Below are 16334 nucleotides of genomic sequence, written 5' to 3'. Positions count from 1 at the left end.
TTCCCCCCCCCCCTTTTTTTTTTTTTTTAAACAATTGCTCTCACCTCTCATTTTTTTGGTAGACACACATACATACACACACTATATGTACACAATTTGGAACCGAGGACCTACACAATGAAAAGGAAGCCAGCACCGCTCAGAGATGGTGCACACATTCAGCAGCTGTCAAAGGAGAAGTCGTTTTACTTTCTTTTAAACTTGCAATGTTTGTCTTTATTTTGTTCTTTATATTTTGAAAGTGAAAAGAAATAGTATTGAGTCAATTTCTTTTTTTCTTTTTTTTAAATATTTGTTCTATGTATTTACAAGCCTTAAAGTTGCTCTAAAGGTTCTGAAAGTATCACTAGTACTTTTTCCCCGGGATAGCACTGTTTTGAATGAGTTATTTTCGGAGCACTCTGGTCCGCAGCGGTTTTCTCAAATGCATTTCCTTCTGTTCCAAGGTTATGTACGTTTTGATTACTATTTTCTTTTTAAATTTCTGAAGCAAGCTGAGAGGCAGGCAGAAAAATCTGATGACAATTAAAAAAAAAATTGATCTCTTCCTCATCTAGCTTACCCCAACCCCCTTGAAAGTTTTGTCTATTTATCATGCTTTGAAACAAAACTGAGGTGCATATGAAGGGGAGGGAAATTTATTTCTCTGCTTTTGTTCTATTATACAATTTGTTTACAGAAACTGCAAATTTAAAAATTACACTGGCATTTGCAGTCCTTAAAATAATAAATTAAAAGTTTTCAACTTTTTTTTTTTTTGCTAAACAGATTTGTTTCGCTTTGTGTTTTTGTAAGTATGAGTCCTTGTTTAAAAAGAAAAGAAAAAAAAAAAGATTAAAACAGAAAATATTTTCTATAAATAATACATGTATTTTGGTTTAGTGCTCCCGCCCTCAGGTTTGAAGTTTACTTTTTTTTTTTTCAAGTACCTTTTTTTCCTCCATGATCACCTTTGTGTTTATCTATTTTTACCTCTCCCACTCGTGCATGTGTGGGGGAAGGGGGGGGTCTGCGCGAGAATTGGCCTTGCTGCACTGTGATTGGCGAAGACGTGAAACTTTTTAAAAAAATACTTAAACTGTTTCTTTTTTTTTTTTTTTTTTTTTTTTTTTTTTTTTTTTTTTTTTTTTTTTTTCTTTTTTTTTTTCTTTCTCTCTCTCTCTGTATTTTAAGTTTTAATTATCCTCTGACTCCTCTTCGGCCTCCCGTAGCCACGTGAAGAATGCTGTGACAGATTTGAGTGCTACTCCTTTCCCGTTCTGCTCCTCTGGGTCCTGGCTGCTTTCCCACTTGTAGAAGGCATCCTCCGATATTACCTCCTCGTCATACAGGCAATCAAAAAACATCCGCAACAAATCTGCAATAATGGAATAACGGGAGAGAACAGCTGTTAGTCCTGCGCCGTTTCAGTCAGCGGACAAAGACACGGTTACGGATAAGGGGATTAACGTGACCTTTAATGCCAGGGATGCAGATACAAGCGAAGGGAAGGTCCGTTACTGAGTTATTGCTTCCTGGCTGGTTACGCACAGCTGAGAGGGAAAACAGGTCCCTCCGACGCCGCTGGGTAACACATGCTCCGCAGAAAAGGGAAAGCAGCTGTGGGAATGTATTATCTAGGGAACGTATTCTGTAGGGCTGGGCTGGCAAGCTGAATCCCCAGCAGCCCGTCTCCTCTGGCTGGATCGTGCAGCCCAGCAGGCTGGCTCCTTTCCAACACCTGATTTTTCGCGGCTCAGCGGGAGGGATAACGAACAACTAGCGCCTTAAAGCTAAGGACGATCCAGTCGGGTGTTTTGGGGCACCCTTTGATTTTGTGCTGCAGACTCCTTGAGAGTCCCTGTTCCTTTGGCAACTCCCTCGCCTCTTTTCCAGCAACAGTTGCCTGCAGCATCTCTGGGACAAGACTCACCAGTTATCCAACTCATTTTACTCCCTCCAAGTTCACAGACATTTGTGGTGCAGCAATGCAATTACAATGCCTGGTGCTCTCACATGTCCAGGTATTGTAAAGTCCACAGATTATTTTTTTACCCCCCTCTCTTTTTTGATCAACAGAGGTTTGTCCTTCTTTCTGCATGGCTGCTTAAAGGAGCAATCAAGAGCTGGCCTCTGGCCAAGCATTAGGGGAACTGTCTGCTCTACAAGCCAGAACCCTGACTAGCAGAAACCACTGTATGCTGTTTTCTCTCATCTGCTACATACAAAGTTAAAATTTTGTTTCTACTCTCAGGAAAAGCACATCCTCTTCCCAGACTCTGGTGCTAGATTTTACACTTGCAAAACCACCTTTCCTTATACCATCAGGGTTCAAATCCCCAGCACAGAGGCAACACTTACTAGGAGGTTGATCAAGTTTTACTATTGATGCTTGTAGTGCATAAAGTGCTTGTAGTTCCTTCTCTGTGTCTGAGTCTAGGTACTTGAGTAAGATCGGCACTCTCTGTTTGATAACAGCAGTGTCCACACGGAAGCTAGAAGAGTCCGCTGATGGGAAGAGAAGAAAAACAGGGTCAGTGTTGGCACACAGATGCAGGGGCAGATCTTTAATTGCCTTCATTTATTCAAATAGCAATCACTTTTATCTATAGCATGGAGAGAAAACAGGATGAGAAACAGCAGGAAGTATTTCTGATCGATGGCTTGGTTCTTCCAGTCCCCCAAATTCAACCTGTGTATGAAGCCACCCTGGCCCTAACCAGCCTGCTGACAGACAGAGAATCACAGCTGCACTCTGCAGCCACATCGTTGTGTTTCCACAGGCCACTGGATATCCAAAACGTGTACAATGGCTAGGGCTAAAATTTCAGTTATATAGAAGGTTTTTAGAAAATCGTTACCTTTTTTCCCTAAAACTTCTGTTATATAGAAGGTTTTTAGAAAATCTTATCTTTTTTACCTAAAACTTGTTATATAGGGTTTTAGAAAGTCATATATTTTTCCCCTAAAATTTCAGTTCTATAGCAGGTTTAATTTTTTTTTTTTTCTAAAAATACTAAGGCAGAAACAGCATCATAAGCTGCATATGACACAGGAAATCAGGAATATATAAAAAATACAGGTTAGAAGTCCATCAGCAACATGGATAAATTATGCAGCAGCTTTTAAGTAGCTCATGCAACACAATTAAGTGATATTTTGAAAACAAAAGGAAAAAAAACAACCCTCAATTAGAGGCAAGGTCAAAATGTAAACCAGATGTTCCTGATACAGGAACCCTTAAACACTGGCAGTCAGGCCCTGTGTCATTCCGCCGTTAACACTAGGTGGCATCAGAAAGGTTCTGTTCGGGGAGAGGAACGGGGCTGGGCTGTCCCTCCCCTCCCCACAAGATCAAGTTCAGACCATTCTGTCCACGGAGTGTGACTCTCGCAGCCAAGAGCAGACCCGGGTGCTTTACAAGGGCAGTTTTTTGCCCTGCCAGACGTCAACAGTAAAGTTAAATAAACCAAAGTGAACTGAGCCGCTGTTTCTGGCTGCAGCGCTTTACTCAAGCACCCCCCGAGGGTCTGAGGCTCGTACATCCCACTCAGGAACCCCTCTCTCCTCCATTTCCAGCCGAGGGCTGTACATTCAAGTCAGCCACATAAATCATCATTCCAGAATTGGAGCTCTGGACATAAAACTATTAAGAAGAGAGACACACAGGCTGGCTTCTCTTCTGCAACCCACGCTTCCAACTCGCACGTGGCGATCTGCGGTGGTGGAGCGCCCACGCGTACTTGCTGACACAGGAGTGGAAATGCTAATTATCTTAATAACGTCTAGCACATTTCCACCTTCACTAGAAAAATCAATGAACAATCTGGTATTACTCAGAGTCGTCTGAAATGTCTGCTCACGCAAGGTCACCGGGACACGCCGGGGCCTCAAAAGCACCGTAACCAGCACAGGGGGAATGGATATCCCAGCGCTGGGATTCAATACCCTGCAAAAGTCTTAGTGTGTGATAAACCTAAAAAATAGAAAATAATTATTTGCGTGTTTTGTTTGTATGGTGTTTCTGTTGCAAGTTACTCACCTATAATAGCTGCTTTACAAACTGCTGTCATTAAAGCTCTAAGGAATGTAGGTGAACTCATCTGGCTTTCATCTAGATTAGCCTGAAATCAGGAGTAAATGGACCAGTTAAAGACAGGCCGCTGCTTGAGAGCAACCGCTTCCAGACCCCACTGCTGAACCTGGCAGCAAGCTCTGGTTCAGCGAAAGCTGCTGCTGCAGGAGAAACCCCCTTCATCCCCTCTCCCAGAGCCCAGCTTTCCCACGCGCCGCCCCACGCTCGCTCGGGTATGTCAGCACGCAGCCACGGCCCTCGTGCGCTCGGTGCACCGCCCGGCTACTCCCACCAGCAGCCATTTGTCCTGAGAAACACACCAAAGCAACCACGCTTGGCTTCTGCTATGCCCTTATAGATCTACTAAGAGTTTTAGGCTTTTTCAACAAATTTTACAGTGTGCTCCTTGGGTGGAGATTTGCTTTGTAGAAGAAATTCAGAGAATGCCTATGTAACTTGTCCAAGACTACAAAGAGCCTGTGGGTGTCCCCAGATTTTCAGCTCTGCTTTTATTACACTCTCAACTTCTTTAACAGCAGTAGAAAAATGACATTGCTAACGCATCGCTCCCGCAACAGAAATAACTGAAATGAACCTGACCAAGACTTAGCTGTAAGCGCAGATCTAAATGAATCAAGTTAGGTATAAGTTCAGGCACTAGATTAAATATCTGGCTTAAAGGGTGCAGCCAGAGATAGAGGGCAAAACATCAGTGGATTGACAGGGCTTTTTAATTTTTCCTCTTCTTTCTTTTGCTGTGTTTCCTCTGACAGTGCCTGACCCAACGCGCCCTCAGTGACTGCCCAGGACGTTTCTGCATCATGGCAGGGCATGCAGCTGGTGTGAGGAGGGGGAATTTGTGTAAGTCATGTTGCAAAAAGCAGTGAGAAGCTTTTATCCCATATTTTGGGAAAAAAGAATGTAGCAGTGTTCTGCATCTAAAATGTACTAAGTAGCCAGAAGCAGTGTATTCATCAGTGTCAAAAAGGCAGTGACACAGTTTTATGTTAATATGGCCAAAATTCTGTCTTCCTAAAGTTTACTATGAAATAACTGCCTGATTATATTTTAGATTTTAATTCTCTAGAAGTGTTGATTGCACAGACCTAATCACCTTAGTGTCCTATGCCCAGGGAGGAGCCTGCAGAGATGCTCCTTTAGGTGAGAAAATATTTACAAAAGCAGTTAAGGAACTGTGCGCAGGGAGGGTGAAAATAGTCTTTGTACCTCTACCCAGTCAAAGATTTGTTCGTCATTCGCCTTGTCCTCAACAATGAGTTTTTCTAGCTGCTTGTTCAGCTCTTCCGCAGAGAGTTCTTTCTCTGAAAGTGCTTCTGAGGAACTGGAACAGTCGGACTCCGTGAAGTCCAACTTCTGCAACATCAGAAGTGATGGTGAGAATTAGTTAAATACACTTTCCTACGCTGAATTTACCAAACTGAGGCAGCAAGCTGCACTTCATTCTGCTTTCTGGCAACTTTCAGCTGCTAAGTTAGCGTTACAACGATTTATACGCTTTTTCTGTTCCAAAGATTAGGAAGCATTTTACAAACACGTGGGAACTACATTATCCAGCAAAGACAATCAGGCACCTCAGAGCAGCTCCAGCCCTGCGCAATAGGAGCGCGCACAAACCGAAGTGCATGTTGCCCAACTGAAACGATGGGGAGCTGGAACGCAATTACCAGAGCTGGAAATCACTCAAAGAAATTGCAGCTAACACCCCGGTTCACAGCAAAAATGTGACAGAGGATCTACAGTCCCCTCACCAAGCCCCAGGCCTTGGTAATCCATTTGATTTCCTGCAGTGCAGCACTTCCTAAGGGCTAAACCAGGGCAGTGGATGGCTTGGAGCTGCACAGGGAGACCTCCAGCCTCTTCCTCAGCAGCACCAGAAGAGCGGCCAGGTGCCCTCCATCAAGCCTGGATCCTTGCCCTTCTGACACCCCAATGCAAAGTGGGCTGAGTAATTGCCACCACTTATTCTGGCTCTTCTGCAGACTGTCCTTGCTGCAAAACTCTCAAGTTCATTCCCTGCAGTGAACAGGAGATGTGTGTGCCCGGGATAGGAGCCCGTCCTCCCAGCACTGCAGAAAGGAGGTGCTGAAATAATCTAACCCCGAGGCAGTGAGGGAGGCACCTCACCCCACGTCCCATTCCAAATATACCCAAGAACAGGATGGAAATGGGCGAACTAACAGGACATGGGGCCAAAATCATGAAGCAGATGCTTGCTCTGAACTCACTTGTTCCATGAGAAAGGTATGTACATCCTCCCCTTCGGGCAAGTAGTCCTTCCAACTGAGGCCAGACTCCCTCCATAAGGCTCCCACTTTCTTATGGCTCTAAAACACAAAAAATTTGTTCATTTTAAAGATTTGAGAGACAACCAGGGGAGCTTACACGAGCCGGAGTGGTGCAGCTGTGTCAGGAGAAATAAAGAACTGTTCAGCCACCAAACAAGATGCCCAGCAAGGGAACGTCTGGAAACTCCGTGCAAGAGAAATGGTACATCCAGGTCTACACATCTTGTCAAGTGGTCAAACACCGTGGTGATGGGTAATAAACAAGGCATAATGTGACACGGGGGTTTGCAACAACCTCAGCCAGAGATTGCCTTGGAAAAGTGGCACATCTGAACAAGGCAGAGTTTCCCACGGCTGTGACACAGAGCTGGCAGTTAGATGACTTCGATTCTTCTCCTGACTCTGTCATTAACTGACTTTGTGACTCATTCTCCCCCTGCCTTGACATTAAGGCACCAGTAAATTAGCTACTTTTAGAAAAGAATTATTTACACGGCTGCTTTCTGTGCAGAGATCAAGCCTCAAATCCAGGTACATAATACAAAGTTCCTAGAATTTATTTGGAACCTTGAGAAAAGCGCCTTTCCAGCACATAGAGTTCAACCTTCTGCAACCCCTAATGTCACGCTGCCCTTTCAGTATCCTGCCCAAGACAGCACACAGACAATTCTGACAGGAATAAACCCACTGTTAACAACCAGCTCTTTTCACCCAAACGCTTTGCCAAAATTTTACCTTATAGTACCCGCAACAAGAGAGATCGCTGCGTAGCCTAAGGTAAACACTGATAAAAGCAGCCTGGTTTTCAGTTTACAAAGCTCAATACAATTTTAAGTTTACAATGCAAATCACCAAGTGCTAATTGTGCATAGTTCTGGCTACGATTCATCAGGATCTGAATGAGATGACTGATACTCCATTGAAATACCCGAGTCCAAGTACTGGCCTGGACGAGATCGAATTAGAAAGCTGTGGCAGAAACAGAAACCCAAGGCTGTGCTTCAACCCCCAGAGCACAGCAGCTTGTCTTTCACAGAACAGAGAAAAATAAATGCAAGTCGACTGTCCAAACAAGCATAAGACTAAAATAAATAAATAAAAAGTCACTGTTTGCACTACTAGACTGAAATGGTCCTGAACATTCGACCTTATTTGAATGCATGCTTTAAAAAAAAAAATAAAGGCAAGTGAGGGATCTTACAGGGTTGAAAATAGACACTGGATATCCAAAGTGCAGTAAAAATGGAGACAGAGCCATAGGGAAACCACCAAACTGTTTGGACACACAGCTGTGAGACGTGTAAGAGAGCTCTAGAAGTTACAGGGTGAGAAGGTGTCACTACCCCTAGTGATGGGTGAATCTTAAGAGTTGGCAGGTTTAGTTTGGATAAGCACCCAGAGAGGCCATCTGAAGCTTATCCGAACCCACTGAACCTCTCTGGTCTGCAAGAACAGCTCTCTCGCAAGATTTCCGGCACTTGCTGCTTCTGGTCAGCCCAGAAATACCTTGAGAATGTCCCTCTTGCAGTATTTCAGCACTCTAGCTTCTGGAAGAAGCCAGGTGCAAAGGTACCTGCAAAAGGGAAAAGTGATGAGAAAAAAAAAAAAAAAAGAAAAGTTAACTTTCTGGAACCTTGTAAGGTTTGACATGAGGATGAAGAGTCAGGTTTCCTGGGTTATCTGGACTGGCTGACCCATCCCTAAATGTCTTCACGTGGGGAACGTGTGGGGTTCCTGCACCAACGCTCCCGGCTACCAGCACAACGCCTGGACACTCACCATTTGTTTGCATAGAAGGTGCAAGATTTCAGCAAGCAAGACGCCGGCTCTTCCCACAGGAAGCAAAGGTTTGCTAAATTCTCTAGAATGAAAGAAAACCAGATATTTTTCCTTATAATTTGAATTTGGAACACAAGGCAAGGGGTAGTGATCACAGTGAGGCAGGAAATCACCTTCGACTTCTGCCCAGGGTAAAGCATGTGGTCTAGCACTGCTGATAAAAGACACTTCAGTGATGCAGTGCACCTGCCACAACAGGACTAATTACAAAGATTTTATTTTTCTGTAACCTCAAATCTTTTGTGGGATGATGCATTCAGGTAGCAGGACTCTTCTGGGGGAAAAGGCTCTTCTCTTAATACACTACTTACAGGAAAAGGGACTCATTCAACTGGCGTCTAGTTTATCCCTGAATATGTAAGGATATGTACAGAATACAGAAACTCTGGTCCTGGAAGCAGGTTCCAGTCTTACAGGGAAGGTTTTGTGCCTGTTTAAGGCAACATCCAGGTGGCAGCTGTTACACTCTGAGACATAAAGTCTCCTGAGCGACACCTCGCTCTCCAAGTCTAATTCTCAGAGCCTCAGTTGTGCTCTCTAATGACTCCAACTGTACAACACTGGGGTTATTTTTTAGCTCAGCTGAAACACACAGGATGGAAGTAGATTTATTTCACCCCTGAACGGTGAGTACGGAGTAAGAAGCTCCCTTCCCACCACAGCTTTGCGTCTGGGGCAAGTCCCGAACGACGCGCAGCAAACCTTTCATCAGCATGTAGGGGAAGCTGAGCCTCCAACGCTACTCATCTTTTATCTGCTGATGGGAACCACGCTGTGAAAATACTATAGCACAACCAGGCAGGCAGCACGGCTCGACTGACAGCAGAAAAATCTAGCATTGCTTACTGTATAAGTTCTCTCATAGAGATTCCTCCTTCTTTTAACACGGGGGTCACCAACTCAGCTAGGTACAACCAAATATGGGGTATATCTATGGCCATATCGTCCGCCATCTCCAAGGTATCTGAAAAGCTTTAAAAGAAGAAAGGAAAATGTCAAACATTAAAGACAATTTGAGACTTTTCCTGCAGAGCAAATCTGCACTTTAAAAATCCCTTATTACAGAAAAGAGGGGCAAAGAGAGTAGCAAAGAGAATCACACAGGTAACAAAAACGCCAATTGCCATCTTATGCTTTTAGTGCTTCAAAACTGCCAGGAGTGGATTTCTCTCTGCAGTAACATGGAGCGTACATGCACATCGCCTTCCATAAAACAAGCAGATACATCCAGGAAAGCTCCACTGACAATAATTCTTATATCACAGTAACAAATTGTTTCCTAACGAGCAAAACCTGTAAAACTAAAAAGCAATTCTGTCTATAAGTCAATGGAAATGGAGCCTTCTCTAAAGGTATCCAAACATTTACGGAAAGGGATTAATAATAACCTAGGTCCAAATGTAAGGTAATCAACAGAATGTCTGTAACTATGTACACGACACAAGAAAAAAGTTCAGTACACCAGAGGGAGGTTTCCGTCCAGAACAAAAAAGGTGGCAGGTTAAATTACAAAATATCTCCCCAACAGTGGATACAGTTTCCAGAATCACTCAAACCTCTTCTTGCCTTCTGGGTGGCTTCACTTCCCATGCCTGGTACAGGATGATCATCTTTCTGGCTCTCCTGCCAGTCTTTATCATGATTCATGTCTTCTTGAAAACCTCGAGATATTCTGGGGTCCAGTTTAGTGACTATAAACACGTATTTTCCTTTGTGCTTCAAACCCAGAAACCACCTCCTTTGCTTTGCTCTTTACATCCCTCACTACCTAAGTTTGTCCAAGTGTTTCTGCCAGAAATCGGTTTCCTGTAGTGTGTCTCTCCAGACTCGTGCTGTGACCAGTGCTCAGCCCCTAACCCCTAATTACACAGTAATTTCTCTTGTGTGAATAAGTGTAGTGGGTTTTGGCGTTCTTCTCACGCACCCGCTGAACACCACTTGTCTTTTCATCTTCAGGAGCTGTTTCACTTGGTTTATGCCACATTCAGACAACGTGTCCTGCTATTTCAGTGAGATCCTGCTTATCTGGCATCACAACCACTTACCCACGCTCCAGGAAACACAGGAATGGTTTTAATCACAATCCATTAAGGAAATGTATCTCTTCAAACGAGTCGTTTTGACCATCAGTGACCGCGTGGACACAGACAAGTGTACTCTCTGTGGATACATATTTTTTTACTGCTGTTCCATATGGTTTTGAACTCAGGCTGCCTAAACCTTCTCTGTGAGCCCTGGGATTGCATCATGACAAAATTCACTGCCAGACACAGGCGTGGGGAGATCACCATCGGAGCGGTCAGCAGTACCACCGTGAGGCACAATTCAAATAAAAGTGGCAAGACAGGGCTAAGTACCCAGTATCTGAAAGCGTTATTTCATCTGCTCGTTTGCTGGCTGCTGATCATGGTTATCCCTGTTCTCATCATCCTGCTTGAAGCCCCAGCGAGGACTGAGTGGTGCTGAGGACCCCCCTGGGAGCAGGGATTGTTTTACGACTGGACATCAGTTCAAATCCAAGCTGGGAAGACAAAATCCAGAAAGCTGGAATGAACCAGCAGCTGAAACTCAGACCTCCTGAGGAAGGTCTAGTCCGTCTGATACCACATCTGGCACATATTCTCCTCTTCAGCCCCTGGAGGGCACGTCTGCTCCTTAAAGGTGACCTGTCCTGAGAAACAGCACCGTCGGGTGAAGCCTGTTCTACCAGTGGGAGAGTGGCTGCGGGTCTCTGGGTCACAGGACTCCAGGCTACAGAGCCTCCAGGCATTAAGGTCACGTGAAGGTTTTTGACTCCTTCCTCCTCTTTTAATCGTGTTCAGTGATTTGCCAAAAGGCAAACACTGACAAATGCTTCAAAAACCAGAAATCTGAATACACACATTTAAATAGACGCTGATTTGCTTAGAAATAAATACTTATATAAATATGAAAATATCTGCATTCGCTAAAGCATCTGAAATATATTTATTGTAATACATTTTGAAGTATTACAATAAGTATATTACTTATAAATACACCCAGGTGAAAATACTCCTTCAAAACGGGTGTGTGGAGAAGGCAGGATATCAAAGCAAGGTGGGAACTCATCCCCCTCTACCACACCGTTCATCTGCAATGAACGGTGAAGCAAACCATCCGTTTCTACAGGCAGAATACAAACCCCTTGAAGAAATCCTGCTTGCTCAGCTTTCCCGACTGCACCAGCTGATGTAATAACTGGCCCATGTGATCCCGGGTGATCTGACTCCTCTCGAGCGTCGACTCCACTCCCACTCGCACGAAAACAGGCAGCAGATTCTGGGTGCTCAGCTCCTCCACGCACTGCATCGCTTCCTGTTCGAACGACACACGGGATCATTTGGCTCAACTGAAAACGTCAAAAAATGGGGTGGAAAAACGTTTTCTACTCCAAGATAGTTCAGGGTTTGCTGCTTAGCGCCTGGCACACAGAACGGGGATTTTTCTGATGGCAGATCAAGAGACTGGTAACCTTGTTTTTGTGTGGAAATGAGTATTTAGTGAAGCTTCCAGGCAAAGGTGAACCAGGCTATGGAACCTCATCACAAATCACCACTGAGATGGCAATTGAATAGCAATAATAATAATAAAAAAAAAAAAAAAAAAAGAAAAAAAAAAAGAGAATTTATACCATGCAGGCAACAATTTTTAAAACACACAATCAGGCTCCAGGGTACAGTTTGACTGCTCAGTGAAAGGACAGGAATTGTCTTCTGGATGCCACCAAAACGCCTGTTATTTCATCAAGTATCAAGCCAAGTCAAAAAAAGGACATTAGGTTAGATTCATTGCTGAGCTGATCTGGCACAGAAATGCCCGTGTGACAAACCCACAGCATATAAAGCAGCAGAAAATAGGTGGGTAGCATTTGGAGGAGAATTTCCTCTTTATAAAGCCTCTACTTTCTGGCATGTACATTTTGTAATCTAAGCGAATAACCCACTCTTAAATAGAGACTTTCAGAGAAGTGCTCAATGTCACACCTCAAAAATCTCCACTGTCATCAGCAAAGATCTTCCACTGACCTTCTCGGTTCAGCCCAACAGATCTCAGCGGGTTTCCTGACTACAGACATTTGCTCTTTGTCTTAGGTTATGCCTTCAGTTATCCAGAACTGGCAGCCCCAGATGCATTTCTACAGGCCCCGAATGACTTTTTTTTTCTGCAGATCACAAGCCTGGCAGTCCCAGACTGCAGGCTGGGGTCAGGGCTCTTCCGTCGGTGTCTCCGGGACAGAGGTGACCGCGCCGCAGGTGGATGCTGCTGTCGCTGACACCGGCGTGCAGCTCAGCGGTTTCAATTTACAGTCAGGTTCAACACTGAAGACTAAACTCGTGAGAAACAGCTATTCCTCTGCCGTACACTGCACCAACACACTCGTGCGTTAACGTGAGTTTAAGCCGAATTAGTCAGAAGCTTTGCTGCGTTTGAAGAGCACTGAGGATTTACAATTATCAAGTAAGCCCCTCGTGCGAAGGGGCTGCCTCAATCTGATGTACTTTTGAAACCACAATTCAACTCTGTTTCCATCCAGCCATAAAAAAAATGTCATTGTATTTGCAAGCAGAGAAACTGCAGCAGCCCCTTAACCCCAGACACCCAGGGGTCAGACTTTGAAGTCTATTGCAAAAAGAAAAAGGACTGGAGACTCCTTTGTTATCCAGCCCCACTGCCCCTGACTCCTCCTGCTGATCTGCTGGGCCAGCAAGCTGGGGGATGCCTCAAATCAAAGTGTTTGGCTTTTTTTTCCCCCCTCCAAACTGGGATTTAATAGTTTATCCTGATAACTAAATGTGAACCCAAAACAATCCATCATGAGAATATTCCTCTTTCCGATTTTATCTGGAAGCCCAGTGCAGTGCAGGCAGCAACTCTGCTTTTAGGGTGCCAAACCAGGAACTCTAGTCCTAGAAACCAGTGCTGCCATTTCAAACTTGGCAGGTTTTTAAAATTTATTTCAGCAAAAGATCAAACCAATCAGCTTTGCAGTGAATGTAACACATCTTGCAAACTCCCTGGACAAGCTAAAAATCCATCTACAAGGGAAACAAAATTTCAACCTTTAACTAGGAAGTGATGACAGCTGCTCAGTAATTTTCAATGTTTATTAAAAATACTCTGGAGTGGTTTGTTCAATATTTAGTATTGCTTTATCTGCCTCCAGATCAGAACAGCACATGCTTTGATAACTGAATGAAAACCTCAGTTTATTTTCCCACTAGCTTTTCTGCTTCCAAAATTGCTGTTATTATGGAGCTGCTCAGTGATTCATGACAGATACAGATATATCTTGCTACTTAAAACACACAAGCTGGGCTATTTCTCCTATTACTACCAGGGTAGAAAACAAGTTTGGAAGACAACTGTCCTAAAAATGCTCACGGAGCTGCTGCTGCCCAAATTTTGACAGGCCCCACATTCCTGCTACCTCTGTGCTAGCTGGGTGCTTACAGAGACACAGCTCCTGGAGAGAAAACCTAACAGAAAGGTCTATGGGACTTGAGTAAGTGAGGTTTTCATTTTGCTTACCTTAAAATCATTAATATGCAAGAACTCATCAATGATAGATTTGCATTTTCTCTCTATTTCCTCTTCTGATAATGAAGGCTTTTCTTGTACTGGAGCTGGGGGAGCTTCTGGCTTGGCTGGTAGGAACAGAAGAAAAAAACCCCACATTTGGAAAAGGAAACTCAGCACCATTTTCAGACATGACATTCTGAAAAGAGAAGTCACCAGAGCAGGGGGTGTTCCCTGCCCCATCGTCAGGCACAGGCCACTTTTTTCTTGGCTACGTTTCCCCCACTATGAACTCCTAAATATTTCTGTAAATCAACCTTCTTGTAGAAACACAGCTGGCAGTGACACAGGCTGAAACACCTTCAAAGCTCTCTATCAACATTAAATAATTAAACTTTGAGCTGTTACAGCATGTTGCAAATTTAAAACACGCTGACTGCAACGGGCAGCAACCCAAAGCAATCTCCTGATCACATCCCCAAAACCTTGGTCCCATAAAGTCCTTTAACAAAGCCCCAAAGCTGCATGACGAGCGTGTGCTGGGTCGTGGCAGTCAAGATGAATTCCTCATGGTAGCAGTTTCTAGATGCTTCCCAGGGATGGAGCAAAACACTCTACTTACTGCAAAGGTTCTGTCCACGGGGAACATCATGCTAAGTGTCCTCAGTATTTTCTAACTACCAACTCATCTCAGGCTGGCAGGGGCAGAAAGCGGGAGCGGCAGTGCTGACATGGTGACAGCGGGTGCTGATGCCACACCGCCCCGAGATCCCATCGCAAGCGGGGCTGGCAACAAGGCAGCACTAAAAAGATGCCATGCGTAGTCTGTCCCAGACCCAAATCACTGCTCTGGCCCCAGGAGATGTTTAGAAAGGGCCATTATGGCCTTACTGGGCACTGAAGCAGCGGTTCTGCAGAACTGACACCGATTTTTGGGACTTTTGAGCCCGTAAAGCAGCGGCAACAGTGACAGGATATGAGCAGGGAAGCCAATGCCGTGGAGTGGCGTTCTGCTGCTATCTGCAGCCTTTCAACTCTGCTGAATCCTAAGGAGGAGTCGGCGAGAGGAGCTGACGCCAAGGCCTGGATGAATCAGTTGTGTTACAAACCTCTGGGAGGCAGATCACAGCTATCGCCGCTTGACGATGCGTCACTGCGGGCCAAATCCTCACACCGCTGCACGGAAATCTGTTGCTTTTTCTGATAGATTTTTCCCTTATGCTTTTTCACACATCCAGCAAGATTCCCTGAGCACAGAAGAGCCGCTTACCAGATTCCTTGGCTTTATTCCTCTCCGCCTCTGTGCTGTTTCTGTCCAGCTCCATGCCGCCTGTTAACTGCTTCACCGTCTCCAGCATCTCCCTCCGCTGCTCCTCTTGTGCCTGATTGTCGAGCAGCAGCTCTTTACTGCTGCTGCCCCGTAGGAAGGTGTTGGGACGGGAGAGGGAAGGTGGGAGAGGTTTGTCGTTCTTCTCCCTGCCCGTGCTCCCGCGACTGCGGAACAAAAACACCCGCACTTAAAGGTTACGGCACGAGTAACCCCCCGGTCACAATGCTGGTAATGTCAGAAAAGATACTGGATAGCTTTAGAGTAACTGCAGGGAAAAAAACCACAACCCAAACCCAGCACGACTGTCGTCTCAATTTTTTATGGTTGTAGCCACGCAGGTTATAATGAAAATTAACCCAAGTCTCACAGAGATGCGCAAACACAAATATCCACAGCGTGGACAGGCCGAGCCAGCGCTTCCTGGAAAAGCAATGAGGTCTTACAGCACCCATTTTGGATGTAGAATGGTGGATTTTATAATGTAAAGGCCCTGTTTTACTGTGAAATGCTATAAGTGGTGTATTTTTTACCCATTTATGGAAAAATAGCTTCTTAATGGGGAAGGCTACCAGCACCAGGTGACAAGGATCTGCCCTATTAATTACTGTGTTAATGAGTAAGACAGACACAGTGATACCAAAATGGAATAATTTCCAAGGCAGCCAGAGTTTTTGGTGAAATAGGACTGAAATCATCAGAGGGACAAACCCAAGAAAAAGTCCAGCAGCTTGTGCATATTGGAAGGGAGAATCAGTGACGCTTTAAATGAACTTTACGTTTATAAACTGTGTCTGGAGCTGATAAATTATTGAGGGTTAATACATGTTTCATGCTACAAGCTGGAGTGGCTGTAGCCCTGATGAAATCGGGGTGTGTGAGAGCACGGCACAGCTTTACGTAGGCATCGCGTGATGTGGAACCTCGGGCGGGCTTGGTCACACCCGATGGGAAGGGTCAGACCCAGCCAGAGGGTTTTAAGAGCCCTCCTAAATTTCTACAAGGTTTTAGGCATGTTTTTCTGGAGAAATAAACCTGCTGACCTGGCTGAATCCACAACCATTGAAACCAACCTGCATACCTGTTTATTACATTTTACCTGAAGTTTTTAACCTGTTACAAACTACCCGCAAATGTATCCTTAGATAAAGAGTGACTGAAAAAGTGGAAACTAAACCATTCACTGTAATGACTTTAAAAATTAATACCACCTGTCTCTCCTATGATATTATAAAATATGCATGTGTTTTAAGTTAACTCAAAGTACACA

At 44.5% G+C, this 16334-nt stretch overlaps 1 protein-coding gene across 8 annotated transcripts in view; it reads right to left on the bottom strand.

The window, feature by feature from the left end:
• Nucleotides 1-270: 270 nt before the first annotated feature.
• The window catches only part of EIF4G3 (eukaryotic translation initiation factor 4 gamma 3), a 120691-nt gene continuing 104627 nt past the window's right edge, over nucleotides 271-16334 (bottom strand). For all 8 annotated transcript variants that reach the window (XM_026862649.1, XM_026862644.1, XM_026862645.1 and 5 more), the window contains 11 exons: nucleotides 15008-15231; nucleotides 13750-13865; nucleotides 11363-11535; nucleotides 9046-9171; nucleotides 8140-8221; nucleotides 6301-6399; nucleotides 5282-5428; nucleotides 4022-4103; nucleotides 2341-2487; nucleotides 1158-1357; nucleotides 271-1100 (listed from right to left, as the gene is read on the bottom strand). In XM_026862649.1, the coding sequence (XP_026718450.1) occupies nucleotides 1176-1357; nucleotides 2341-2487; nucleotides 4022-4103; nucleotides 5282-5428; nucleotides 6301-6399; nucleotides 8140-8221; nucleotides 9046-9171; nucleotides 11363-11535; nucleotides 13750-13865; nucleotides 15008-15231 (1378 nt within the window). In that variant the 3' untranslated portion in view covers nucleotides 271-1100; nucleotides 1158-1175. The remainder of the gene's footprint in view (nucleotides 1101-1157; nucleotides 1358-2340; nucleotides 2488-4021; nucleotides 4104-5281; nucleotides 5429-6300; nucleotides 6400-8139; nucleotides 8222-9045; nucleotides 9172-11362; nucleotides 11536-13749; nucleotides 13866-15007; nucleotides 15232-16334) is intronic.

Source organism: Athene cunicularia (assembly GCF_003259725.1).
Source record: "Athene cunicularia isolate RWA chromosome 21 unlocalized genomic scaffold, athCun1 chr21_part1, whole genome shotgun sequence".
NCBI classification, from domain to species: Eukaryota; Metazoa; Chordata; class Aves; order Strigiformes; family Strigidae; genus Athene; species Athene cunicularia.
The sequence above is the reverse complement of the archived record's forward strand: the minus strand, read 5'-3'. Positions and strand labels throughout refer to the sequence as shown.